Source organism: Chenopodium album, chromosome 10 (genome assembly GCF_948465745.1).
Source record: "Chenopodium album chromosome 10, dcCheAlbu1.1, whole genome shotgun sequence".
NCBI lineage: Eukaryota > Viridiplantae > Streptophyta > Magnoliopsida > Caryophyllales > Amaranthaceae > Chenopodium > Chenopodium album.
Window position 1 is genome coordinate 45,548,215 of NC_137843.1, and position 21,161 is coordinate 45,569,375.

Below are 21,161 nucleotides of genomic sequence, written 5' to 3' on the forward strand. Positions count from 1 at the left end.
GTGGATTCTATGGGGCGGTCTGGTGGGCATAGCTTTATTGTGGAAGAAGGATGTTGATGTTACTCTATTTTCTATGTCTGTGCATCATATTGACGTTGAGGTTGCTAGGGGGTTGGGGGAAGAAAAGTGGAGACTTACAGGTTTTTATGGGTGGCCGGAAGTTGGGAATCGTCATCTTTCTTGGAATTTACTTAGGGAGTTGGCCTCCCAATCACAGTTGCCATGGGTCTGCATTGGAGACTTTAAAAAGATCATGTTCTCGTCTGAGAAGTGTGGTTATAATGATAGAGCCGAGTGGCAAATGGCAAATTTCAGGGATCCGGCGAAATTCTGTGGTCTGCGAAACTTTTCTTACACGGGGTATGACTATACCTATGACAATAGGGATGGTGCTGCGAATACTCAATGTCGACTTGATAGAGCCCTTGCAACCGATTCTTGGTTGGCTATGGCTCTGAATGCACACTTAGTTCATATTGATAGAGAATGGTCCGACCATGCTCCTGTTAAGCTTGTTGTTTGGAGTAAGGGTAATGATCGGCTAGGTGACAAACCATTTAGGTTTGAGCAAATGTGCAAGTGGATGAGGGGTGTGAGAATATTGTTGATTTGGCATGGATGAAGGAGTTATGTCTTCGTCGTGTGCAATTACTAGATATATAATTGGATCAAATTATGGAGATAATTAAGTCTGGACATTTGGGTCGTCGTTTTGCCATAGCTAGAGGTACTTACGATCTTTGGACTAGTAAAATAGGCCAAAGCCCAATTGGACGGATCCTATAAGGTCACACAAAGGGGCTAGATCGAGCATTAGAGGACGAGGCCCATCACGGGCCTCATCACTCTAGGTGGCCGGCCATATGGGGCTTTGAGAGGCTATTGGGCTTCGTGCCCTAGTCTAATTATAATGAGATTATAAATAGACTAGGTGCCTAGGTTTGCAGGTAAGGAATTTACTGATCAATTAGATCAAACCCTAATTAGCAAACACGAAACCAACCCCCTCTCATACTCCCTCTCTCACGGCTCTCTCCTCCTCCTAGGCGCGGTGGTGTCTCGTGGTGGTGGTGGTTCGTGCGGTGGTCGGTTGTCCGAAAAGGTGGTGATCGCGGTTTTCCTCAATCACTCGACCAATCTAGTATTGGTGGACGGCTCGTTCGAATCTCGTGGACTAAGTAGAGGAGCAACACTTGGGGCTCTATTCTCTCCCTGATTTGCCTGTCGAATAGCTTCGTGGAATTCACGCTTCAAAGGTATGATTATGTGTCTTGTGTGTTATGCATGCGATCCTTGGATTAGGTACTCTATTGAATATGATTCATATATATTATTTCCGCTGCGTAGTACCTATAAACTCCAACAGTGGTATCAGTTAGCCTCTTGCATGAACGCGCTAGATCATAATAATATGATTATTTGATGTCCACGTTAATTTTATAGTCAATTAAGAGGGAGAAATTAATTTAATTATGGTTCGATTATTATATTTAATGTGATTAAACTTTTGGAATCGATTAAATGCGATTTAATTATGCTCAAATAGCCATGAAGAGGACCGAATTATGCCCTAAAATTGTTCAAAAAAAAAAATTTTCGAACACCCTAACCCTAATTTTCGAATAATTTCGAAATTTATAGCCCTAAAATATGATTTTTGTGCTTGATTTTGATCTAATTCGATTTGTTTTATGTTTCATAATTTTAATTGGGTTGATTTATGCATAAAAATGTTTTATGTATGATCATAGATTTAATTTTAAAAATTATAATTAAATTGGGATTAATTTTATGATGAACCCTAATTTTAAAAATTGAATATGATTTAATTTTAAATCTTATGGACTAATTTAATTTAATTAGGATAAATGTTATTTTAATTAAATTGAAAACACAAAAAAAAAAATTATTTAAGGTCGGCAACCGCGGCTGGGTGGCGCAGCCACGGCGGCTGCCGACCAGGTGGTGGTCCAAGAGGGAGGGGAAAGGGAGGGCGGAGGTCCGGTGGCCGTGGACAGCAGCGTGCAAGTGTTGCACAGCTGCTGCCACGGCTGGAGCAGGGCTGCGGCTGCTGCCTTGCGCGGCAGTGGCTGCTGCAAAGCCGCCAGCCACCGTGGCTAGCCAAGGCTAGCCAACCACGGTGGCCTGCAGCCCAGCAGTAGCAGCTACCACGCTGCTGCCCTTGCGGCAGTGGCTGCTGTCACGGCAGCCAGCCACCGTGGCTAGCTTCGGCTAGCCAACCACGGTGGCCGGCGTTGGTGGTTGCGGTATTTTCAAAAAAAAAAAAATTCTGTTTTGAAAAATTATTTCAGGATAACTACGAATTATTTTGGGATAAAGTCAGTTTTATTTTGGATAAGTTAAAATATTTTCAAAATATGATCTTTTGTTTCAAAAAGATAAAGTTGGTTTTATTTGGATAAAATCTTTTATTTTAGGATAAAATCAAATATTCAAAAGTTGTTATATTTGATATTATCCATATTTAAGTTGTTAAATTAGTAATTATCCTAAATTAAAGTGGTTAATTATGGATAAGATTGATGAGGATATTCTGAGCATATTCCAAAAGGATAATAATTGATTTAAATAATGTGATTATCCCATAATTAGATTAGGATGTAATTGATTTTAAAATTATTTGATTGGCTAGTAATTAGGATAGAATCTCATAAGTTAGTTAGGATAATCATGGAAGATTAAATATGATTTATCTTTCTAGATTAAAATATGATTTGATTCTATCTCATGACTAAATTAAATATATGATATTTTATGAACTGTCATGAATAATATATGATATTATCTAATTATGATTAAAAATATAAGATATTTTAGGAAATGCGTTGTCTTTATTATGATCATTCGATGTTATAGTTTAGACAAGCATGTTGAGTGATTTATTATATGACACTTTTCTAATATATGATATTATGTTGCTATATATAGACTAGTGTGGCCCATAGATTCTTAAATACGATCTGCGTATCGTGATGTATTTTTGTAATCTAAATACGGTCTGCGTACCGTTGAGTATTTTTATAAATTTTATTTGATGTAAATAGAATAGTTATTTAAATGGTGTTAGCCCAAAAGAAGCCCATGAAGTGAAGGCCCAAAGGAGCAAGGTGGATGAAGATCCATGATGATTCAAGTGGGAGCATTTTCATTTCTAGTTTTCTTAGGACTAAGGGGCCATACTACGTCATATTTATTTTATTGCATTAATAGATTATGCATGTTTAGGTTTATTTATGTTGATTGATGATGCGCTAGAGTTCACTAAATAATCACAACATAATAAATCTAGATCCCAGTAATATTGAGGCAGCTTTTCCAATTAAAAACCCGATGAAACCTTTGACATTTATGATGGGTCATGCCAAAGCTGGGCATCATATTTTTCATTGGGGAGTGGGGGTAGGACAAATTCTACACTTTTAATTGGTTATACTCAACAAGGTTACCTAAAGATAAAGTTTAGAACCTTGAAGCTAAGGGTAATAATTAAACATGTGATGGTTAATTATTCAACCAAGAGTTACAAGAGTTGTAATCAGTAAAGAGTTTACTCACCTTGAAAATGTAATGGTTGATGGCAGGGCCAAAGTCTGGTTAATTATTGCACGAATAAAGGGTCTTGGAATCACTTAAAATTCAATTGGGGTCATTTAATTATTGAATAAAGTGTTTTAAAGTTACCAAATGAATGTTATTTTATGGTACTTTAATTTTATTAAACATAATTATTAAACTTTGCCTTATTTTGACATAGATGGGTAGCCGTAATAACAATGACAGCAACGTTTACAATTTGCGACCATTCCTTGAAAAGGATAGGTTGACAGGGGAAAACTTTTCCAACTGGGAAAGAATGCTAAGGCTTGTTCTGAAATCTGAAGGTAAGGAGGATGTCATTGATACCCCATTACCAGGACCTCTGCCAGAAAATCCAACTGCGGCAGATATCAAGAAGCACAAGGAAGCTCATGATAGAGCTATGCCTATCACTTGCTTAATGATTGCTACCATGGAACCTAGTCTTCAAAAGCGTTTTGAGGACCAGGATGCCTACTCAATCATGGAAGAGCTCAAAGCTTTGTTTAAGAAACAAGCTAGAGTTGAAAGGTATGAGCTTCATCGTGAGATTCTGGATTGTAGGATGGAGAAGGGTGCCACAGTTCATGATCATGTTTTCAAAATGATCGGCCTAATTCAAAGTATGGAAAAACTGGGGTACCCAATTAGTGATGATTTGGCAACAGACATCATTCTCCACTCACTTCTAGAAAGTTTCAACCAGTTTATCATGAACTTTAACATGACTGCGAATGCAAAGACTATGAATCAATTGCATGCAATGCTGGTTAGTGCTGAGAAACAAATCCCTAAGGAACCTAAGAAGGAAGTTCTTATGATTCAAAAGGGAAAGGGGTTCAAGAAGAAGGGGAAAAAGGCTAGTGCCAAGAGCAAAGGCAAGCAAGTTGCCAAGGCTCCTGAAAAGCCTAAGGCTAATCCAAAACCCAAAGCTGCAAGTGAGAGTGAATGCTTTTACTGCAAGAAGAAGGGGCATTGGAAACGCAATTGCTAGAAATACCTTGATTTCCTCAAGAAGAAGAATGGAGCATCAACCTCAGGTATTATGTTATAAACATTTTAACTTTCACTAAGGTATGTGATACCAAGTTGTAGAGCTTAACATTATGATGTTGCGCAGGAACTGCAAACAAGTGAAACTAGCATGGAGATGGAGCTTGAAGGTGCACTGGGAGTATTTAAGTGGCCAGAGATAGCTTCATAGTTTTATTTTCTGATTAGTTTATCATGACTTTTAGAACTATTTCCAGTTTTTGATGAGACAATATTTCGGTTTTCTTGTTTTGAATACTGATTTGTTTTACTTGGCTTGGACAAATGTTGATCCACGACCAAGGTAATAAATTATTTTCATTTTGCTAGATATGAGTTAATTTATGACATTGATATAAGTAGATCACAATTGTAAATTTAGATGATTCAAAGCAAACTTACTTATAACAAAGTAAAGTTAGGTCACATAAACCATTTGCACATCCAAAGTTATGGATGGACTCTTACTCCTATATGATTATGAATCACTTAAGAATTAGAAGTCATGCTTGATAAGGTATAATGACAAAGTTACCTTTTAGTTGAAAGGGTGAAAGAGCTAAAAATGACCTTTTGGAACACAAACATATGATGTGAGTGTACCATAAATTCAAAATTAGCAAGAGATTTAATTTTTTCATTGATTTTATTAACGATTTAAGTAAATATGTCGATAATTACTTAATGAAATAAAAGTTGGAATCATTGAAATGTTCAAAATTCCAAAATGAAATGTAAAATCAGTTTGAGATAAACAATTTAGCACCACAATATGATTGTTTTGATAAATATTTAACTCAAAATAAATGATCATCTAAAGGAATTGTTGAATTAGTTCACAATCCAGGAACATTACAATTAAAATGTATGTATAAAGTAGGAATCAAACTTTGCTTGCCATGGTTCGATCCAAGATTTAATGATTTACAAATATCGTTTTGAGGATATGCATTAGAACAACAACAATTGAGAATATACTAAACATAAACTTAACCAAAGCAGTAGAAAATATGTCATAAGAGTTATAGACTGGAAATGTTCCAAAGTTATCTTTTCTAACAGGATTCAAGGGTTATGAAATCTATGTAAAATGTTTAAAAAGATGACATAATAAACCCTAAATCAGAGGTATTATTCCTACAATCGCGTAGAAACAAAATGTTTGTTGCTCGCGATAGTGTCTTTATAGAAAGAAATGTCTTCCTACAAAGCCAAGTGAGAGTAAAGTTAGATCTCGATGAGATTCGAGACGAGCAACAAATGGATGTAGATAACACTACATTAGAGACGAATGCGCATGAAATCAGCTAATTTGATAAAACATGTGTCGAAGCAAGCTAATTCAAGTAGCGAGACTTCTATCGTCCTACTAGAATGAAAGGCTTCAAAGAGTTGAAGAGAATAATTCTATTGTCGCTCATACCTATCGTAGGTTACTTAGGATTAAAACAAACAGTTTGTTGGAATTCTAGTAAAATGTGGATTCTAAAATTTTCCTATTGGAATGGTTGGAATCCATACCTACAAGCAAGCTTTGGACAAGTGCCAACTCAGGAAGTAGCTTAAAGCTAAGAAATCCAGAATGGACTCCATGTCTGTAAAGATGTGCTAATCCATGAAAGTCTTGCAAATGGGGTCAAACCTATTAGTTATGTAAGCCTATTCGGATTATTTCTAGTTTTGGAAATCAAAATCACCTTCATGAAATGTTCTTGATGGATGGGATATATATGATACAACCTAAGATTTTGAAATCCAGAAATTCCTAGAAAGTCTTGCAAACTTCAGAAATTCATTTATGGATTGAAGTAAGCATTAGGGAGTTGGAATATTTATTAGGAAATCAAACAGTTTGATTACCTTGGAAGAATGATAAGAAATCTTGTAGAGACAAGGAGTTTAGTGGGAGCAATTGGTCTTCTTAATCTAGTATGTAGTTGACATACATTTCATATGAAATGATATATCAACAATGGTTAGAAAAATTGTTTATATATGAGAGACTTAGGAGGTGTTGAGTACATATTGGGAATCAAAATCCACAAAGTGAATCTTGAAGAATGACTGGACCTAATCAAGGGACTTATGTTGATAAGGTTCTTGACAAGTTCAAGATGCAAGATTCTAAGAGAGGATCTCTTCCCATGTCTCATGGTTTTACACTCAGTAAAACTCAGTGCCTTAAAAGCTAGTAGAGTTGAGTTGTAAAGGTAATGTACCTTATGCTTTTGCAAAAGGGTCCATTACATGTGCCATGAAATGTACAAAGCAAGTTGTTACATATGACTTGTGCATGTGTAGCAAGTTTCAAGAAAATACAGAATAAGCATACGGAAAGCTACCAAGAACAAATCCTTGAGTACTTGAGAAGCGCTAAAGGAATTTTTCTAGTTTATGGTGTTAAAGGTAAACAAGTTGTCAAAAGATTTTACGAATGCAAGTTTTTCCAAACAGGCAAGATGATTCTAGATTTCGATCTAGATGCATGTTTTGTTAGTATGGAGAAGTATAGAGAGCTTGAAAAGTTCAAAGCAAAGCACTATTGCATGCTCAATGTCAGAATATGTGTATTAAGCTATAGTCGGATAGTTTTAGAGGAAGTTTGGATTAAAATGTAATATGACTAAAGGGTCACCTTTGCCCAAGAACAAAGGAGCCAGGGTCACATCACAAATCCAAGCAAATGGATATGAGATATCGCCTCAGTTATGAGATCATTGACCGGCGGAAGGTCACGTTCTGCAAAGTTTATTATGAGTGAGAAATCACTAAAACCCCTTCCTTAGACAAAGATATGAAAGTCATATTAAAGTCTTGGATTGAAGCAAATTATGTAAATTTAAGTTGTGTATGTTTGTGAAAACATATTACATAAGAAAATACATCAATTTGCAGAATTATGTTTAAAATAGAAATTATTATTTCTCTTATTTAATTATGGTTTGAAATTAAATAAAATGTCCAAAATAATTATGAATTGATGGGCTCACTAGGTTAATGACCTTTTGAATGAAACCCCACAGGTGAACAAAATTTATATATTATTTAAGTTCCTAGTTCGAGATCATTAAAGTGGACATAAATGGTTTCAATGAATGGACTAGCATGTAAGATTGATTGGATAACGCAGTTTCATGGGCTATAGGGGCATAATGATGCTCGGTCAATCACTTGGATATGCATGAATGATGCATGATCGAACTATTGACCTACTTTGAAGTTCAAGTATAGAGCTTCCGGATATATTAGTGGATTTCTTTGACATGAGTGGAACATTGATCTCATTCAATGATTGTTTTAACTGTGGTACATTCAAACGTCTGGCCGTAACTGGAGATTATAAAGGATGTTTCCCGGTTACTTCATGAGTTGAGTGGGAGCTTTGGTTGCCATAAGATTGGATTGAGTCTACCTATTAAATTAGGAAATGTGTCATGGCCACTTGAAGAGGGAGAATTCAGAAAATACGTGGCCGCGTTCAAATGCATTACTCAGTAATCATTTGGTTTTGTAATTCTAACTCAGATTTCAAGAAACGATTTGTAGATTAATATGATCTCGACATGTGATGCAATCATATTATCAAATCGACATATACATTGACTTAAGGAATTTGAATATTGCACCCTTGTCTCAGACAAGTGGGAGATTGAAGGAGTTATGTCTTCGTCGTGTGCAATTACTAGATATATAATTGGATCAAATTATGGAGATAATTAAGTCTGGACATTTGGGTCGTCGTTTTGCCATAGCTAGAGGTACTTACGATCTTTGGACTAGTAAAATAGGCCAAAGCCCAATTGGACGGATCCTATAAGGTCACACAAAGGGGCTAGATCGAGCATTAGAGGACGAGGCCCATCACGGGCCTCATCACTCTAGGTGGCCGGCCATATGGGGCTTTGAGAGGCTATTGGGCTTCGTGCCCTAGTCTAATTATAATGAGATTATAAATAGACTAGGTGCCTAGGTTTGCAGGTAAGGAATTTACTGATCAATTAGATCAAACCCTAATTAGCAAACACGAAACCAACCCCCTCTCATACTCCCTCTCTCACGGCTCTCTCCTCCTCCTAGGCGCGGTGGTGTCTCGTGGTGGTGGTGGTTCGTGCGGTGGTCGGTTGTCCGAAAAGGTGGTGATCGCGGTTTTCCTCAATCACTCGACCAATATAGTATTGGTGGACGGCTCGTTCGAATCTCGTGGACTAAGTAGAGGAGCAACACTTGGGGCTCTATTCTCTCCCTGATTTGCCTGTCGAATAGCTTCGTGGAATTCACGCTTCAAAGGTATGATTATGTGTCTTGTGTGTTATGCATGCGATCCTTGGATTAGGTACTCTATTGAATATGATTCATATATATTATTTCCGCTGCGTAGTACCTATAAACTCCAACAATGGAATGGTGCTTTTTCTTTGGAGTCGAAGCTTGTTTCTTGCGCTGAGGGATTGAAAAAATGGAGTAGTGAAAATTTTGGTGCAACATTTCGTGAGTTAAGGAAGAAGTAGAAAAAATTGAAGAAATTAAACCGAGGGAATCTTTCGGCCACTCAGTTAGAGCAGCGTAAGGCTCTAATCCGTGACATTGCTAGTTTAATATGCCATGAGGAAGTCTATTGGAAGCAACGTTCGAGAGTTTTATGGCTCTCGAAAGGGGATCGAAATACCAGATTTTTCCACCAGAGAGCTTCCTGTAGGAAAAGCAAAAGTACCATCCGAAAGTTGCAAGATGAGAATAGGGTCCATCATTCCGGGAATGAGAAGATTGGGAGTATTGCGGTGAATTATTTTCGGAATATGTTCACTTCAGCAAATCCACCTATGATTGAACAAGCTCTACAAAATTTTCAGAGTCGTGTCACTAGTGAGATGAATGCGATTCTCAGAGCTGAGTATACTACGGAAGAGGTGAAAATTGCTCTTAGTCAAATGCACCCTATTAAAGCCCCGGGCCCTGATGGTATGTGTCCGTTGTTTTTTCAATCTTATTGGCATATTGTGGGACCTTCGGTCTCTAATTCTGTGTTGGTCATTTTGCGTGGTGATCCCATTCCTGCTTTTTTGAATAAGACATTTATTGCTCTCATCCCGGAAAAAATGATGCTGATTGTATGTCGGATTTTAGGCCTATCTCTCTTTTGTAATGTGATCTATAAGATGGTTTCGAAGGTTTTGGCAAATAGCTAGACTGAAATTATTTTTAGACAAAATTATTGCAGTTAATCAGAGTGCTTTTACTCCGGGTAGGCTAATTATTGATAATATTTTAGTGGCCTTTGAAATATTTCATCACATGAAGAATTTGAATAACAAAGAGGGATGTATGGCTTTGAAGCTCGATATGTCAAAAGCTTATGACAGGATTGAGTGGGATTTTTGGAGGCGGTCCTTGCTAAATTCGGTTTTGATGTGTCTTGGAGAAATAGAGTTATGGATTGTGTTCGCTCGGTGTCTTTCTCGGTTCTAGTCAATGGAAGGCCGACAGAGGAATTTATTCCTCATAGAGATACTCGTCAGGGTGACCCGATCTCTCCGTATTCATTTATTCTGTGTGCTGAGGTCTTCTCTCATCTCTTTCGGAGTGCGGAGGAGAATGGTAGCCTTCATGGTATTCGTATTGCCCCTACGGCCCCATCTTTTAATCATTTACTGTTTGCAGATGACTGTATTATTTTTTCAAAGGTGACTTTACAAGATGTGAAGGTGATTAAAGGGGTTTTGGAGACATATGAGCTGGCTTCAGGGCAAAAAATTAATTTCGATAAGACAACTGTGACTTTTAGCAAAGGGGTTCCCGATGTTAGGAGAGTCAAGATTGCAGATGGCTTTGGGGTTCGTATGGTGGATGTTCATGATTGGTACCTTGGCCTTCCGACGGTGGTTGGGAGATCAAAGAAGGTTATAACGAAGGGGGTGAAGGAGAAGTTGTGGAAGAAGTTGCAGGGTTGGAAGGGGATGGTGCTTTCTAAGGTGGGTAGGGAGGTCATGATAAAGGCAGTGGCCCAATCTCTCCCTAGCTACGCGATGAGTGTTTTTAAGTTTCCATCTTCTTTTTGTGATGAGTTGAGATCGTTAGTAACTCAGTTTTGGTGGGGCCAAAAGCAAGGTGAAAGGAAGATTCATTGGCTTGTTTGGAAGAAATTGTGATGGACTAAAAAAGAAGGGGATTTGGGGTTTCGAGATTTTAAGCTCTTTAATTGGGCTCTTTTAGGAAAACAAGGTTGGAGATTACTTATGTCCCCGGGCAGCCTTTTGGAGCAATTATATAAGGCTCGTTACTATCCAAATTCAAGCTTTTTGGAAGCAAACATTGGCTCACTTCTGAGTTACACTTGGCGGGGTATTTGTGAGGCTAGATGGGTGGTAAGGAGAGGTATGCGATGACACGTAGGTAATGGGGAGAGTATCCGGGTGTGGTCCGATCCGTGGATTTCGAGTACTCAATCGCATCGTATTATTTCTCATAGAGGCGATGCCGAGGCGGATATGAAGGTGAGTGAGCTTATTGATATCTCTTCTCATTCTTGGAAGTCGGATGTGATCTCACGTACTTTTCTCCCTTTTGAAAGGGACATAATATTGAGCATTCCTTGGAGTCATAGAATGTCGGTTGATTGTGTTTGTTGGGACTTGGTAAAGGATGGAGTTTATTCGGTGAGATCGACTTATAGGGCGGTCTTTGATGATAATTGGAAGGATGAAGAGGAGGAGCCTTCGAATGGGCGTCGCTTTTGGAATAGAATTTGGAGCTTGAATGTGTTGCCTCGAGTTAAGGTGTTTGGGTGGAGGGCTTGTCAAAATGCCCTTCCCTATTATGATCCCACTTGTGGGGTGTGCAGCAGGGAGTCGGAGTCCGTCGTTCATGCTTTGAAGGATTGTAATTTAGCTCGGGCTATTTGGAGTAAAAGTAAGTTCTCTTCGCTTATTTCTCACACTTTTTGTAATGTGGTTGGTTGGTGGAATTTTTGTATTGAGAAATTGGAGGGGGATGAGTTTGAAGAGCTCATTACCTTGTGTTGGGCAGTGTAGGGTGCGAGAAATAAGTGGGTTATGGAAGGGGATGATTTTGATCTTGAGAAAGTCATTGCTTATGTTGAGAAAATTGCAAAGGAGGCTCGTGAAGGAGGGCAGCTAAAGGTGAGCAGTGGTGGGGTTGGCAGCAGCCACGCTGTGCAGTGGAGTCCTCCGCCTTCTGCTTACTTCAAAGTGAACGTGGATGCTGGAGTGTTAGGGTCCGTAGGGTCGGGATTGGGGGCTGTTATCAGGGATTATGGTGGGTCTATTCGGTGTTGTGGGGTGCTGCAGGGAGCTGAGAAATGGGACACCAAAATAGCCGAGGCAAAGGCAATATGTCTGGGGTTAAAGCTGGCAAAGAAGGAAGGCATAACCCGAGTCATGGTGGAGAGTGATTGCTTGGGAGTGATCGAAGCTCTGCGTGGGAGTTCAACTGGCTCGAGTTCTTTTCATCTCATTGTTGAAGACATCTTAGATTTATGCTCAAGTTTTATTGTTGTTGTTTGGTCATTTGTTAAAAGGAGCGGGAATAGGGTAGTGCATAAATTGGCTCATTTCCAATCTTGGGAATTTGGTCAAAGAGTGTGGAATAATAATTTCCCGCCTCACGTCTTGGATGTAGCAAACAATGATTTATTAATCTAAGTCCCTTTTGAGGGTTGTTTCAAAAAAAAAAACGAAGTATGAAGTAATAATGGCTACGACTTGTGAATTATGATGATACGAATTTATAAGCTGAATTATAGGATGAAAAATTTATGTGGAATTTTATAATCGTCGTATAATAATTAAGAGTAATAAAGTACTTCGTCGTTTTGTAATAATCTCAACACTTTGACTATAATTTTTATCAATATATAAAAAAATTATATTGTCATGTAAAATGTATTTTTTTTTGAAAGATTCATGTAAAATAGTGATTAGTCTTTACACATATTTATATTACATCAAGTTTTTATACTTTTTAATAATACTCTCTCTATTTCATAATAATCACAACACTAGTTTTTTCATCCTTTTTATAATAATTGCAACACTTCCTTATTTAGTAAGGACGCACTATTATTTTATTATTTTTCTCTCCTACCAACCACATTTACACTATTTCTTTACTCCGTATTATTTTCTCTCTTATTAACAATTAAATATATCTCCATTACTTCACTATACTTTATATTATAAAATTACTCTTTTGGTCCACACTCTATAATTTTCCTAAAACTTTGTGCCTACTATTGCAATTATTATGAAACGGATAAAGTATATAATTACAAGTATTAATTATCAAAGTTGTGGATCTGCACGTGTGCCGATGAAAGTGTTATGATTATTATGAAACAGAGGGAGTATAGTTGATGGAATTGTGTTTAATTGTTCATAGAAGAGAGAAATAATATATATATATATATATATATATATATATATATATATATATATATATATATATATATATATATATATATATTTATATAAAAGTAGTGTAAGATGTTGTTTGGTTGGAGGTAAAAGATATGAGAAATTCCAATTGTTAGGAAATACTCCGTTAAATATGGGTGTGTTATTTGGTTGACATAAAATTATCAAATTGGGGGAAATGTCATTTCCAAGGGAAGTTTCAATTCCCGTATAACATGGGAATTCACTTACCAAGCGAAAAAGCTACACATACAACCATTGTATGTGGGGACCACGTACAATGTTGCATGACAATTTTTAATTGGTAGTTAGAATGGGCCCCAAACTCCACTACTTTTGAAATTTCATTCAAATTCAAATGAAATTTCTAGTTCCTAATATTTGAATTTCAAATATTTTTGTCTTTTCCAATGCTTACATAAATTGCATTTAGTTTTTGGATTAAATTTAAAAAAAGAAAATAATGTTCATTTGTCTTCCACCATGAACGAACAACAAATTTCCAAAGAAAGAGCCATGGAAGTTGAAGGTAACATGAATATTTCGTCCGTGAGTGATACTATTAATGGCATTTTTGCTTTTATTATTCCACTATTCTCTTGATGTATGCTATTATGGGTATCAATTTTATGTACATGCTCCTAGCAGATGAGCTTGAGATCAATTTAGTTGTTGAAGAAGCAGAAGAATTTGGCATTGTGGCTGTACTCAAGGTCCTAAAAAGGTTTTCTTCACTTATTTTACTGAAGACTTATTTCTTCATATCCGCTCCACAATGCGATATTAATCCATTGAGACTTGAGGAGTTGGGGCTAAGCACTTCCTAGCTTAGATCTTTAGTTGGATAGAATGCCAACTTAATTTGTAATTTTTTTTAATTATTGTGTATTTAATAATTTGTATTATAAACAGAAATTATAATGAATATTGATACTTTTTTTTTTTTGAGGAATATTGATACGTTTTTATACACTTTGTATACATCAGTATCTGCTTTAAATTAGCTTGCAAAAATGCCAAAAAAAAACAATGTCTTATTTTATCCGGTTTTGGTCAAGAATCAAAGTTAGTAATGGCTGAAATAAAGTTTGACACTTAAGGACGTCAAAAATTGTAGAAAACCTCAAAAAACATTGAGCACTTTAATTTGTAAATTATTTAGTAACACAAATAGTTATGCAATATTATCTTCAGAACGTTAGCATAGTGTTTATCCCGCAATCTTGGTTATAAAATTACATTGATGTTATAATGTTTCGAGTTTGATCCTCCGTAAGCGCATAATTTGTCCCTTTTCTCAATTATATTTTTTTACTCCTATCCCGACCAATTCTCCAGTAACAAGATTATGAAAAATAAGCTGTAAACAACCGAGTATATATATATGGCTATAAATTAATTATTTGAATTAAAATCTAAATTATTTTCCAAGGTATGAATTAAACATTGATTATTAATCTTAATTATAACTTACAAAATTATTTATTGGCCTTTAAAATTTTAATGGATAGGAAACATTGAACGTTAGTACTTAAAGCGAAATTGATTATGTTTAATGGTTTTTGTTTGAATTAATTTCATGTGTTTAAAGAAATAGGCATTGAAAAGGAGCACACCCCCATTAATCTCCACGATAAACATAACATGTATATCCCATGGCACAATGGTAAACAAGTTATGAAATGTGAATAAAATACTATAAATTTTGAAAAAGCAAACTGCAAAATGAATAAAGTGGTTTCCCACATAAAGTAACGTCCGTTACATAGATTTTGATGACATTGGGTTAAATTAACCCAGAGAAGATACTTGGTATTACGAAGTTGAAAGGAATAGTGTCCTTCAAACAAGTGTATTATTCCGATGGGGGGTTCGGAATTATTAGAAAGCTAATTTTTGAGTGAGGTCAAGTGATCGAAATGCCTGGGTGGAGGCCGCTTCCGATCAGTAATATTAATGCATAATTAATATTACAACTTAATCTTGACTGAACCCTTCGGGTCACACCCAAGCAACTAACGAGCCGAAGCGACGAATTAATTAGGAATTAATTAATAAGTCGACCGAGTAATTAATATTTAGTCGTCGGAAATTCGAGCTTAGAGCTTCGAAACCGAGCGTCGGAAGTCGAGTCGAAAATAGTAAAAGACGAGACGTGAAAATAATAATAAATCAACAAAGACCAAAATACCCCTAGCATCAAAATGCCCCTAGAAAACCGAGTGCTAGGGGCATATGGCCTAGCATGGTGGCTAGCATGCGCACCAAGCCGAGCCTAGGCTGGATGGTGCGTGCTAGCGCACCAATGCTAGCATTGCATTGTTGGGCGCTGCCTTGTGCGTGCATTGGCTAGCAGCCATGCCACAGCAGCTAGCACGCTAGGCGCGCCAGCTCGCAGCAGCATGGCTGGGCCATTGCATGCTGCCTAGCAGCTCGCAAGCAATGCATTGCTTGCTGGCCGAAGCATGGATAGCAGCGCAAGGCAGCCCACCTTGGGTGCCTTGATGCCCAAACGTGGGTGCCATGTGGCGCAAGGTGAGAGGGTAGTGAGGTGTTGTGTTGGCCGGTTTTGGGAGAGGGAGTGGGGAGCAAGTTTGGTCCCCCCCTTTCTAATGGTCCTCACCTAACCTCTCATATGAGCTTGCCACTTGTTGATTTATTACTAGTTTGATTATTAATTTTATTTTAGCTTTAAAATAAAATGGGAAAATCAAATTCTCCCACATTGATGGGAAAGCTTTTCACACTCATAATTTTCCCTATAAATACCCAAGTTGGGGTATTGGAAAAATCACTTGAGTAAGAGTTGAAAATGGCATCACTAGCAGTGAAAACCTTCGAACTCAAGAGTTGAAAAAGGTATCACCATTGTGAAGACCTTTGAACTCAATTACTCGGGTTTCGGTCGGGCCTTGCTAACTCCAAGGCATTGGACCTAGTCAGTGTTCGAGTTGTGGGTAGACTTCCGTTGGAGGTCGTCGTATTTTCGAGGCTAGCTTTCGAAATAAGAGCCCCTCGAGGTCGGGCGAAGCACACGTCAAAAGTATAATTATTATCTTAATCTTGTCATTAAGTTAATTATGTTTATGGTTTTATTTATTGCGAGTGTGGTCTTGGTTTTGGATTTGTTTCCGCGGTGAGTCGGACTCACCAAACCCCAACAGAAGTATATTTTAGTATTTTACCCCTTTTCTCGTTGTCTCAGTGGAGAGGAGGAGATAGAATTCGAGAAGCTCAACAATGGTGATCTGAAATTTTAAAGCTTGTCCCCTTGATTTTCTTACCCAAATATAATGATTGACTTTTGTGCATTTGTAATGCTTTCTTTGTTCACTTGCCAATGCTTGGAAGGAGTGAGTAGTTGTTATTCTATTGGGAAATAGATCTTTCCTTCTATGGACCTCCATTTTTGGTTACGATTTCCTCCCACTAGATTGATTTAGGGACAATTCAATTTCAAGTTCAGTAGAGTAACAAACCAGTGGAATTGAACAAGCGAAGCTAATAATTTCCGACACCACGCTGCGCAGGAGAAATCCCAACTTTACTGGTTCAAAGAAAGAATTAGTAAATATCCATCTACTAGTCAGATTAGAGGTCGTACCATTTTTTGTTCCGTTTGATCGGCCATAATAGCCAAAATCAACCACCGTTGTCGTTAGCCAAAATCAGCAACCTCCGTCATGCCGCTAAAGATGTTCGCCTCCATTATTTTCCGAAATAATTAACACTACATACACCAATTTCCCTAGCACTAGGCAAAAAAGCAAGCTACGATAGTACACTTTCCAAAATTCCCCCGATAAACTACGCTGCAATAATACAGTTCACGCGTGAAAGGTTGAAGGAGGGTTAGAGGACGTTGAGTTAATTTTTAACCAAGGGGTTACCTGACGTCAATTACTTGAAGCAACGTCTGTCTATCTTTTCAGTGTGCTAAAGTTTGTTTTTCAATTTTACCCTTACTTTTGCAGTGCGATTTTACAGAAATAGGCCTGGATAAACATTTTATGTTTATTTAGGAGATAAACTTGAATTCTCTAGTACTCGTAATAAGTTCCTAGGTTGGATAAGTAAAGTAAATCAAGTAATTAGCAATCAAGTTTCACATCAATAATAAGCATCGAATAAGATCACAATTAAATTTTATTTAAAATTACAAAATTTGCTCAAATGTTGCAAACAATTATACTTTGTCTTTAATATTACACAATACTAGTTTGACAAAATATAAATGAAAGGAATAATTGGGGTTATTTTATTTATTTATTGGGGTTTTACTAATCAATTGTGATAGTTTTTTTTTTTTTTTTTTGACAATATTTGTGATAGTTACTAAACAAATATGAAAGAAAATATTTGTTGTACTAGATGTGTAGCTACCATTTTTAGTAAATGTTGTACATAATATGAAATGGAGGTATAAAGTTATAAACAAGTGCCAAACTTGCTGTTTTTATTCTCATTATTTTCGTTTCTTAACACATTGTAAAATAAACAAGTTTGCCACATTTTTTTTACTCAAGTACTTGGTTCTAGAGTAACTTATACATCTCATTCTTAAGTGTTGATGTATGTGATTTATACTTGGCTCTAGTGTATGATGTATGTGATTTTTATTTTAGAGAAAAGATCATATGATTCTAATTACGAATCAAATGTATTAATTACAACTTATTAATGCTAAATAATCTCATGTGTTTACAATTTATTTCATTAATTAAAATCATGTTACTAGAAAAGTGGTTTAATTATTGTTTATTTGAATTTCACATATACACGATTACTAATATATTCTTTTTGTTACCAATTTATGTTAAAAATGCAAATTTTATATTAAATACAAGAACAAAAAAAGGATCGGATAGGAACATATTATTTGACTATTGGGGGGGATCTAACTCGTCTAACGGAAACAAGTAGAAGCTATTTCAAAACTTTCATATCAAGGGTCTGTTCTGATTTACTGAATCGAGCTGAGCTAAACAGAACTGATCGAATTGAACTGAATTGTTTATGAGAAAAGGAAGTTATGAACTGAACTGAAATGAGCTGAGTTGAGCTTAACTGAGCTGAGCTGAAATTAAGCTGAAGAGAAAACAAGCCCTAAGTAAACTATCTTTACTTCCATCGACATTATGTGATCGAATTCATAGGTGTAAATTGTAAAATTTATAAACCTAGCTAATTTCATAAATAACAACTTTATTTAGGGCCTGTTCACATTTACTGAACTGAAATGAATATTTTATGAGACAAGGAAATTAGGAGCTGAACAAAACTGAACAAGCCCTTTTTTTTTTTTTAATCATGATACGGAGTATTTTATTTTGCAGTTAGCAAATTTTGAAGCGATATAATGAGTTCAAAATTTTGTCAAAATTTGAATATTTGAGAAAAATGACATAACATTAATTAAAATTTAAAGAAATATTTTAACTCAATCGAACATAGTGGATTTATTTTAAAAAAAAAAAAATCGAACATAGTGCATAGTTGAACAAAATCGAATTTGTTTGAACTAAACTGATCAAAATAAGCTCATGAATTTTAAGAATTTTTAAACTTCACTGAAAAATTCGCCGGCTTTAATGGCTTCAGTCTTTTTCTCCGGTAATATTTTCATCTTCTTTGGCTTTAGTGGCTTTAATGGGTAAGCCTTTTTTTAACAGTAAAAATGTATGGTTGGAATTTGAGCCTAAGAAATGCATAATAATTTAATGCTCTACTTGGCAGTATACCTTCCCACCAAGATTCCCTCCTAAAATGGTATTAGGCGGTAAAATGGTGAAATATTCCCCCTAATTTTTCCTCTTCTTTTTCTTTGCTCTCGTTGGTGTGGCACAACCTTATTGGTGTTGTATGTTGGGACCACATACAACCATTGTATGTGTATCAGCTCCCCTTACCAACACCCCCCCCCCCCCTTGGTAAGTTACAATTCCGCGATTATTGTGAAGCCTACTCACATTATCTATTACATAATTTAATAGTCATGTTTTCGAACTTTTGACCACAACACTTCAAACTCTTGATCCTCAACTTCTGTCAACTTCACTTTTAATTTTTAATTTTAAAATAAAAGAAAACTATATCAATTCCTATTAGAGATTCCTATAACATCTTCATATTTTATAACTTCCACTAAACAAATTTAATAACTCCCATAATCATATATGCAAAAATAAATTAATATTACCGTAGTAACATAAAATCATTTAGATATACGATTAATATATCCCGTGCTTTAGCACGGGTACACCCTAGTAGAGTAGTAGTTAGCACTAATAATTTAGTCTCTTTCTTTTTCTATCCAAATTAGTTAATTTAAATACGTAGTAAAAATAATCAAGCTAACCATAAAACATCGTAAATCAAATCCTAGAAAATTTAAGTTCCTATATTATCAACCAAACAAACTTAGGTCAATTCCTAAGGAAATGGGTAAAGGAAATTATTTACCATGAAATATAACTTCTTATGGGAACTCATTTTCCATGTTAACCAAACAATATCTAAGTGGGTTGGTAAGAGAGTGTTAGGAGAATATAAGTAGTGGATCATTACCAAATAAGGAAGTGTTTCAATTATTGTAAAAATGATGTAAAAGGAAAATGTTGCGATTATTACAAAACATAAGAAGTATAAGGTTTGTTCCTTAAAGATTGTCTCATTCTATAAATGGCTTGAGACTACAACTCTACTCTCATAAAAACTACTTTGAGTCATACTACTTGTCTCTGTCATCAATTCACTCAACCAAAACTTAAAAAATAAAAAATGGACATGGGCAAAACAATTAGGGATGGAGGGAGTAGCTGCTTTGGCTTTGTTCACAAATGCAGTATAGTGACTCCGATTGCACAGTGCTCACTAATCGTACAATTTAAAAAGTACAACCTTAAAGTTAAGTGCAAAACTGGATTATGTAAGTTGTTTTATACTTTTTAGCCAGCAAAAAAATGAGTTAGAGGATACAAATCCTCATCAATGTTCATGCTCTTATCCTTTTCTTTTAAAATCACCGTGTAATGTCCAATAAAAATTATTATAAGAAAGGGAAATTTTGCAAAAAACCACCTTTTATAAGCAATTTTTTGCGAGAAACCACCTTATAAATTTTTTTTTTGCAATGACACACCTTAATCAAATTTTTTTTTGCAAATCAATACCTTTATGCTGGAAAAACCCTATTTTCCGACGTTGACTACCCCAATCCACCCACGAAACCACTTCTCTCCCCAGCCCCACCCACGAAACCACCTCCCTCCCCAACTCCACCCACAAAACCACCCTTTCACGGCATTGACCACCCTAAACACACCCTTTAACGGCGTTAATCACCCTAAACACACCCCTTTAACGATGTTGACCACCCTAAACCCTCCTCTATAGCCCTAGCCACCCTTCTCCCTTCCACTATCAGCGCCACCCCTAGCCGCACTCCCCCAACCCTAAATTAACACTTGAACCACCTTAAATCCAGATTTCGCGAGGCGGTGGAAAGAAGGGAGTTTAATTTCGTTGGTGGGGATGAGGAGGGGAGGTGGTTTCGTGGGTGGAGCGAAGGAGGGGGTTATTCATGAATTGGGTTGAGGGGGAGGTTTCGTGGGTGGGATTGGGGTAGTCAACGCCGGAAAATAGGGTTTGACCCCATTTCCGGCGTAAAGGTATGGTTTGCAAAAAAAAATTTGATTAAGGTGTGTTTTTGCAAAAAAAAAAATTATAAGGTACTTTATTGCAAAAAATTGCTTATAAAAGGTGGTTTTTTTGCAAAATTTCCATAAAAAAACTACCATAAAATAGGTTAAAAGTTACTCAAAAGGACTAAAAAGATAACCTAATGACTTGTTTTCATTGTCATGTTGAGGAGATTTACAAGATTTCTCTTACAGAGTTAGAAAGTTGGCATTACAATTTATTTCAGATTGTCACATTACGACTTAGGACATGTTTTGTTGACTATGTAGACTAGAGTTGAGAAGCGGATATCAATTATAAATCTTGTATGATGTAATTATAAGATCTAGGTTTTTCTTCCTGTTTTCAATTGAGTTACAACCTTAATATTTCAATCTCCATTAATACTGAAGTTAGAGAAAA

At 36.3% G+C, this 21,161-nt stretch overlaps 2 protein-coding genes across 2 annotated transcripts; both read left to right on the forward strand.

The window, feature by feature from the left end:
- Positions 1–73: 73 nt before the first annotated feature.
- LOC145565259 (uncharacterized) lies at positions 74–622 on the forward strand. Its single transcript, XM_081625322.1, has one exon. It carries the CDS (start codon positions 74–76, stop codon positions 620–622), a length of 549 nt encoding a protein of 182 aa, XP_081481448.1.
- Positions 623–9,231: 8,609 nt separating this feature from the next.
- Positions 9,232–9,815, forward strand: LOC145565260 (uncharacterized). The gene is made up of 2 exons (XM_081625323.1): positions 9,232–9,336; positions 9,480–9,815. Exons 1-2 carry the CDS (start codon positions 9,232–9,234, stop codon positions 9,813–9,815), a joined length of 441 nt encoding a protein of 146 aa, XP_081481449.1.
- Positions 9,816–21,161: the final 11,346 nt, after the last annotated feature.

Bases quoted from the DNA above. Each gene is read 5' to 3' on its own strand.
- LOC145565259 (XM_081625322.1), top strand. From the start codon at position 74: ATGTCTGTGCATCATATTGACGTTGAGGTTGCTAGGGGGTTGGGGGAA.
- LOC145565260 (XM_081625323.1), top strand. From the start codon at position 9,232: ATGAGGAAGTCTATTGGAAGCAACGTTCGAGAGTTTTATGGCTCTCGA. The intron at 9,337-9,479 runs GTACCATCCGAA...CAAAATTTTCAG, and splicing joins TTCCTGTAGGAAAAGCAAAA to AGTCGTGTCACTAGTGAGAT.